The sequence below is a fragment of the Scomber japonicus genome, chromosome 20 (assembly GCF_027409825.1).
Source record: "Scomber japonicus isolate fScoJap1 chromosome 20, fScoJap1.pri, whole genome shotgun sequence".
Taxonomy (NCBI): Eukaryota; Metazoa; Chordata; class Actinopteri; order Scombriformes; family Scombridae; genus Scomber; species Scomber japonicus.
In genome coordinates this window covers 4,851,988-4,859,982 of record NC_070597.1, presented here as the reverse complement: position 1 = coordinate 4,859,982, position 7,995 = coordinate 4,851,988, and the positions used below count along the sequence as shown (strand labels likewise).

At 38.8% G+C, this 7,995-nt stretch overlaps 1 protein-coding gene across 1 annotated transcript; it reads right to left on the bottom strand.

The window, feature by feature from the left end:
• Positions 1 to 1,390: 1,390 nt before the first annotated feature.
• On the bottom strand, positions 1,391 to 7,541 carry cbx1b (chromobox homolog 1b (HP1 beta homolog Drosophila)). The gene is made up of 6 exons (XM_053341483.1): positions 7,383 to 7,541; positions 4,709 to 4,790; positions 4,252 to 4,429; positions 4,012 to 4,165; positions 2,335 to 2,429; positions 1,391 to 1,544 (listed from the first exon to the last, which is right to left on the bottom strand). Exons 2-6 carry the CDS (start codon positions 4,761 to 4,763, stop codon positions 1,403 to 1,405), a joined length of 624 nt encoding a protein of 207 aa, XP_053197458.1. The 5' UTR covers positions 4,764 to 4,790; positions 7,383 to 7,541; the 3' UTR covers positions 1,391 to 1,402.
• Between the last annotated feature and the right edge of the window lie 454 nt (positions 7,542 to 7,995).

Genomic DNA, 7,995 nt, shown 5'->3' with positions numbered 1-7,995 from the left:
TCCTGTCCTTCCTTGAGTTGAGGACAACAGGAGGGTATAACTTGAATTAAAACTTATATTATAAATAAAAGTTTAATTGATTAAAAGTGAAACACCAGTGTGAAAACAGCACGGTAACAAAAAAAATGGTTTTATTCTCCAAAAACCGACAAGCAGGACATGAAAAACCACTACGAAGGTTTGATACCAACGACCCCCAAAAAAAAAATTAACCACTGAAAAAAAAAAAAAAAAGTTTTTCGTAACCGTAACAACAAGAAAATCTCTAAAGATGAACACAGTTGGGTTTTTTTCTCCCTCTTGAAAAGCACCAATGTCCCAAAGTTGTTTTTTTTTTAAATGAAAGAAGAAGAAAAGATGAATAATGGCACACTGATGGTAAATTTAAAAAAAATAAAAAAAATCATCACCTAGCTGTAATACGTAATAATCGTAGCGAGATGAGCGGGCACTGGACTGTAAACACGTAAAAGATGATAAGATGAAGAAGTACTCGAGCGATTCTTTACAAAAAAGGTGCAGCGTGCAGAATTTAGTCCCTTCTGGGCTTCCGTAGAAATGTGACGAACTCTGTAGATATAAATAATCTAAGTTAAAGAAAGACAGTGATTCTTATTTTTTTTACGCTGTTTAAAAAAAAAAACATACGTACGAATATATTTAGTTATTTTTTTTGCTACTAAATGTCGACTAAATTCTACAGACTGCACCTTTAAAATAACATGAACTTTTTTTTTTTAACACTGCATTTGACATTTTTCTCCCCGTCGGTTTTTTTCTGTTTTTGGTGTTTTTCGGGAGTTTTTTTTTTTTCTTTAAGCAAAACTGAAGCGTATTTACATTTAAAGATATCCAGATAAAAGCAAATGAGACTGATGACACTACTAGGCATGGGATGATAACCGTGTTCAAGGTATACCGCGATATGAAAAGTCACGATAACCGAAACCGCCAAATTTACTGTCATACCGTTCCTAAGGTATGAGCTGTTTTTTGTCTGGTCAAAGACAGGAAGTGCTGGTCAGAAATCCCTCAGGTGGTGCAGCTGCAGGGTAGAGTATCACGACCCCTCACACTGTCATTACAGTGTATATTCAGATTAAATTAACACGTCTGTCTTCATTTTTCTTCCTTTTAGGAACATTTTAGAGCTGTAATCGCAATACCGCCATACCGTGAAACCGTGATATTTTTGCTTATGGTTATCATACCGCCAGAATCTCATACCGGCCCATGCCTAGACACTACACTAAAAAAAAGACCAATGAGTCCATGATGTCTTGCTTGTCTTTGCCCTCCTCCTGCCCCCCCCCAGCTTCCAAAAAACCCCCCCTGTCCAAAGTACAATGAAGTTCAAAACTACAAGTTCTTCTTCTTCTTCTTCTCTTTTTTTCCCTCCCCGTTAGTTTTTGTCGTCCTTTTTCTCGTCTTCGGTCGGGTACGAGTGCCAAGTGAGCCGCTCCTCGTAGAAAGAGATGACCACCTGCGGACACTTCATGTTGGCCTCCTTCGCCGGCACCAGGTCGGCTTCATCAGAGTTTTTCCTGAAACCCCAAAAAAACAAATAATTCAACAGATAAATATTTAACATCAAAGTTTAATAGCTGAACATCTGAGAGAGATTAAGTTTAAAACAGCTGCTTCGGAGTTGTGTTTATCGAGAGTGTTTTAAGGTTGTATGAAGTTGGTTTTCTTCGGGTGCAACCAGGCGGGGAGCTCCGGTCCTCTGAAATGAGGCCAACCAGGAAGTAACTTAGAACTGCATTCTATCAAAAGGCCACCAGGGGGCGACCGTCTCTATACAAGTCAATGGAGAATTCACCAACTTCTCACTTGATTTCTAACCTCAGTAAACGTTTTCAAAATGTGTTTATGGTCTCAATCGCTAGTTTAAAGCCTTCTTCAATGCAGTATGATGTTCATTTGGGACATTTTGGGCTCCCTGATTTTATATGTGACGATAAAGCAGGGTATGCATTAGGGCGTGGCTACGTCCTGATTGACAGGTTGATTGACCAATGTCCTCGAGATCCAGCCCTCGCAACCATAGCAACCTCCCCGCTCCGCCCATGACTCCGCTCATGCCCATATAAGTAGAATCTGTGTTCTTATTTTTCCCAGCATGCACCTGACATTTTCAAGATGGCGCTGCCCAGATTCGAAACTATTGGCTTCCGAGCAGCAGTCCACAAACCAATGGGTGACGCCTCGGATGTTACGTCCATTTCTTTTATACAGTCTGTGGGTGTAACTAATCAAAATTGTTAGATAAACACCCAACTGGCACCCTAAATATAAAAAAATAATAAAATAAAATCATGTAACAGTACGAACCATTTCATGAGGAACATGAGTTCTCCCGTCGAATCTGTGGCGCCGATGATCCTTTCTGGATCCAGACCTCGAGCAAAGCCTCTTAGTTTCTCTGTCTGAAGATCAAAAAGAAACAAAACAAAAAAAATACGACTTCAATTAAAGCACAAAAAAACAAAATACTGATATAACAAGTTTTAAATGATTACTGCAAAGGTAAGTATGATCATGGAGAGCGATTTGGGGGAGTGATTTCCATTTTAGTGTCTTAGTTCTGTAACGACAGAAAATTAATTGCTTTATCTATTTTGATTTTGATTTTTCTATTAATCGTTTAACCCTCCTGTTGTCCTCGAGTCAAGGAAGGAAGGAAGGAAGGAAGGAAAGGAGGGAGGAGGAAGGAAAGGAGGGAGGAAGAAGTAAGGAAAGGAGGGAGGAAGGAAGGGAGGGAGGAAGGAAGGAAGGATGGAAGGGAGGAAGAAGGAAGGGAGAGAAGGAAAGAAGGAGGAAGGAAGGAGGGAAGGAAGGAAAGAAGGTGGAAGGAAGGAAGGAAAGAAGGAGGGAGGGAGGAAAGGAGGGAGGAGGGAAGGAAAGACGGAGGGAAGGAAAGAAGGAGGGAAGGAAGCAGGGAAGGAAAGAAGGAGGGAGGAAGGAAGGAAGGAAGGAAGGAAAGAGGGAGGGAAGGAAAGATGGAATGAGGAAAGAAAAGAAGGAAGGAATGAAGGAAAGAAAGAGAGAAGGAGGGAGGAAGGACAGGAGGAAGGGAGGAAGGGAGGAAAGAAGGAACAGTCCAAAAGGATGGGATCAATTTGACCCAGAAGGACGACACAAAGGTTAAGTATTTTTTTTAAAGCAAAAGTATTTAATTTGGGATTTTTAGAGCGCTGCTTGGGCAATTAAAAAAAACATGACTTCAACTCTGCTTTCATTTTAAAAATCACATCACACTGCAGTCGTTGAAATGGATCCTGAGGAGTTCAGAAAAAGGAAAAGCAAGTGGAGATTTTTTTTTTATATCTGATGTAATAGAGTGATTTTTATGAGGCTGCAGGTCTGGTTTCTGGTTTCAGTGACGTCAGCTTTACAAGACGGGACCTGTGCAGGACTTTGGCTTAAATATCATTTTCACATGATGTTTTATATTCTTGTGTCAGCAGTTTAAAAACACTACAGTAGAGCTGCTGGGTGATTATGGCAAAAATCTAAATCACCATGAATTGAACTTTTAACCTTGATTACGATTAATGAATGATTATCTCCACCCTTGATTTACACTGCTGCCCTCACACATGAGGATCTTAAGGGAGTGACTGTTCCTTCCTTCCTTCCAACCTTCCTTCTTTCCTCTGTCCTTCTTTCTTTCCTCCCTCCCTCCTTCCTTCTTTCCTCCCTCCCTCCTACCTTCCTTCTTTCCTCCTTTCCTTCCTCCCTTCCTCTTTTCCTTTCTCACTCCCTCCCTCCTTCCTTCTTTTCTCCCTTCTTTCCTTTCCTCCCTTCTTTCCTCCTTTCCTTTCATCTCCCTTCCTCCCTCCCTCCTTCCTCTTTTCCTTTCTCACTCCCTCCTTTCCTCCCTTCTTTCCTTTCCTTCCTTCTTCCTCCCTCCTTTCCTTCCATCTTCCTTCCTCCTTTCCTTCCTCCCTCCCTTTCTCATCATACTTATCCTAAATAAAGAATATTAAACTAAACAGAGGGACTTACATCGTCTTTCTTCTTCTTCGATTTACTTTCATCTCCTTCTGCTTCTCCGGCCGCCTTCCTCTTCCCCTCTTGTGCTGATTTTTGGGATTGCAGAAACTCTGCGATCAAATCCGGACAGTCCAAGTTGTCCTCTGGCTCCCACGTGTTATCTTCACTGTCGACATTAAAGTACATTAGGGGGAACGGTATGAATACAATAAGGAGAAGAGACATAACCCTGCCCCCAAAACCAACACTCACTCTGAGAAGCCTTTCCATTTGAGAAGATACTCTACTCTCCCTTTCACAACCCGCCGATTCAAGACCTTTTCCACCACGTATTCCTCTTCCTCCTCCTCTTCCTCCGCTACTCCGTCTTCTGGCTTCTTGTCCTTCTTCGGCTCAGGTGAGGTCATTTTGCTCTCCGCCGGTGCTGACGCTGAAGGAAAAGAGTAAAAAGTTAAAAGATCCCAAAAGAGAAGATACGCTGTCTTTACTTCCGGAGCCTGCAGATCATTTTCAGCTGTCAGGAACTGGTTTGTTTAACTCTTAACTGGTTGGGAAACCAGTCTGCTGAGTGGGACACAAACACACTTATGGTGCCACGTTGTAGACAAACATTAGTATAGTCATCTCTGGACTGTCGACACACACCTTACCGCACAAGGACACAGAGATACAAAGAAATGTATGTTAGGAAATAATGATGTTTTAAAACCTTCTGTAACAGTGGGACCATCGTTAGGGGTTTCTGTAGTCAGGCTCATACTCATCAGGTAGACCTGGGGACCAGCAGGTTCCTGGTCAACGTCAAGATTGTTGCATGATGGAAGAAGCGAGCGGGAGTCAATGTGGTAGAGAGGAGAAAACAGCGTTGGAAAAATGGGATTCATTGAGAAGATACATGGGGGATAAATGTGAGCCAATGCAGATTAACAGCAGTCGATATTTGATACACTTGGGTTTTTAAAAAAAATAACTTTACAGCTAAATGTATGTTTAATGTTTCTTTCACAGTTATAACAAGACGGCCTAATCTGCATTGACTGAAGTTACCCATGTACCATTAACCAATGGTGGAAGACGTATTCAGATCCTTCACATCAATGTAAAAATACTCCATTACAATTAAAAGACCTGCATGAAAAATCCAAATAAAGTTAAAGCACATAAGTATGATCAGCACTTACAATATTAAAGTAAAAGTAATTAATTTAATGGTGGCATATTATCACAAATTATATCATTAGATTATTAATAGTGAAGCATCAGTGTTAGAGCAGCGTGGAGCTAGTTTACTCTACTTTATATACAGTTCGCTAGTTTATACTACTTTATATACAGTTAGCTAGTTTACGCTACTTTATATACGGTTAGCTAGTTTACGCTACTTTATATACAGTTAGCTAGTTTACACTACTTTATATACGGTTAGCTAGTTTATACTACTTTATATACAGTTAGCTAGTTTACGCTACTTTATATACAGTTAGCTAGTTTACACTACTTTATATACAGTTAGCTAGTTTATACTACTTTATATACAGTTAGCTAGTTTATACTACTTTATATACAGTTAGCTAGTTTATACTACTTTATATACAGTTAGCTAGTTTACACTACTTTATATACGGTTAGCTAGTTTATACTACTTTATACACAGTTAGCTAGTTTACACTACTTTATATACAGTTAGCTAGTTTATACTACTTTATATACAGTTAGCTAGTTTACGCTACTTTATATACAGTTAGCTAGTTTACACTACTTTATATACAGTTAGCTAGTTTATACTACTTTATATACAGTTAGCTAGTTTATACTACTTTATATACAGTTAGCTAGTTTATACTACTTTATATACAGTTAGCTAGTTTACACTACTTTATATACGGTTAGCTAGTTTATACTACTTTATACACAGTTAGCTAGTTTACACTACTTTATATACAGTTAGCTAGTTTATACTACTTTATATACAGTTAGCTAGTTTATACTACTTTATATACAGTTAGCTAGTTTATACTACTTTATATACGGTTAGCTAGTTTATACTACTTTATATACAGTTAGCTAGTTTATACTACTTTATACACAGTTAGCTAGTTTACACTACTTTATACACAGTTAGCTAGTTTATACTACTTTATATACAGTTAGCTAGTTTACACTACTTTATATACAGTTAGCTAGTTTATACTACTTTATATACAGTTAGCTAGTTTACACTACTTTATATATAGTTAGCTAGTTTATACTACTTTATATACAGTTAACTAGTTTACGCTACTTTATATACAGTTAGCTAGTTTAGTCCAGTGGTTCCCAACCTAGGGGTGGGGCCCCTCCAAAGGGTCAGCAGATAAATGTGAGGGCTGCTGAGATGATTAATGGGAGAGGAAAGAAGAAAAAACAAAGTTCTGATACACAAATGTGTTTTCAGCTATTTGGACTTTTTCTCTAATTTTTGATTTTTGCTGAAATATTGGATCATTTGAACATTTATTGAAATGAAAGCATGTGAGAAGTTTAGAGGGAAGAATCAGTATTTGGTGGAGCTGTTAACAACTCATAGACATCTGAAATGTGAGCCGACTACACACTGCTTTCTGGTTTCATCTTTAACAATGTGTTGTATTATAAAAGCTTGTTATATTATCCATTGTGTCAAATCTTCATCTGAGAAGTAACTAAAGCTGTCAAATAAATGTAGAAAGTAGCATCACATGGAAATACTCATGTACAGTAGAAATGCAGGAGGGGGGGTTACAGGTGTATTTTTTTTTATTTGGAGTTTAAAAATATGACTAAACTAAAAATGCACCAACTTTAACATGATAACAGCACCTGAGCTACCTGCATACTGATCATAATATCCATTGGTTATAAATCAGAGGCAGGTAAAGGGTTTTTTATGGCTTTATAGCAGGGCCAGTTACTGCCAGCATCAACAACACCTGGCAGCAGCTTACAGCGTGTATCATTAACACCAATGTGTGGCGATGCTCCAATAAAACCAATGCATACTCTGTTATCATGCACTGTGGTGGTGTATCATCTGTGCTTGCTCCAATAAAACCAATGCATACTTTATTTTATCATGCATTGTGGTGATGTATCATCTGTGCATGCTCTCATTTAGACATTTCATTTATAACATCTGTAGCTGCTACTGTCTGCTAGCGAAGCAAAGAAAAACACCACACGACAAAAGCCTCGAAGCAGAGACTCCTCCATATTGCTTTCCCCATTAAACACTAATATAACACAGCCTGTCAGTAGATAATAAAGGTTATTTATGGTTATATAGTTAAATCATTCTCATAGAAACGATGCAACCAGCTAGCTAAACGTTACAACACGTTTGGAGGGAAGGCAAAGATTAAACTCACCGATGATTTACACAATTAAAAGGCTTTTTAAAGAAGAATAAAAAAAGCTCCACTCGAACCGAAATTAACAATGACAGCTTTCTGCCTCGCTAATTGTGTTGGTTTTTTTCTGTTGTCAAAATACAGACAAAGCCGCTAGCTTGACCACAGCGAAATGTGTCGTTTCCGCCCCTTCGTCTGGTAAGAGAGGAGGAGGAGGAGAAAGAGGAGGAGGAGGAGAAAGAGGAGAAGGCAGCCGGAGAGAGAGAGATGGCGGCGCTGCGCAGATCTCACAGCGGAGGGATTGATATATGCAGACGGACGAGCTGCGCGGGCATGATGTGTAGATCTGTGCACGCAGGGAGCGCGCATGGATCAATGGGATGGCACGCCCCCCTGTAAATATAAACAAACCCCTCATTTACACACTTATCTACATTAATGTGGAGGGTTTCTTCTTTTTTTCATTAATTTATAAAAAATACCTTAATTTAAAAATGTCTTTATTTATTATCGAAGCCTAAGAATACTAAGTCACATTATGTACAAGAGTAATATTGGTGTTAAGTGGTAATATACCTGAGTTTGATATTATTATTGTACAGATTAGAATTTATACAGTCATATATATATA

Bases quoted from the DNA above. Each gene is read 5' to 3' on its own strand.
- cbx1b (XM_053341483.1), bottom strand. From the start codon at position 4,763: ATGAGTATGAGCCTGACTACAGAAACCCCTAACGATGGTCCCACTGTT. The intron at 4,430-4,708 runs GTTTTAAAACAT...CTTTTCCTTCAG, and splicing joins TGGTCCCACTGTTACAGAAG to CGTCAGCACCGGCGGAGAGC. The intron at 1,545-2,334 runs GTTCGTACTGTT...TTGGGGTTTCAG, and splicing joins CTCATGTTCCTCATGAAATG to GAAAAACTCTGATGAAGCCG.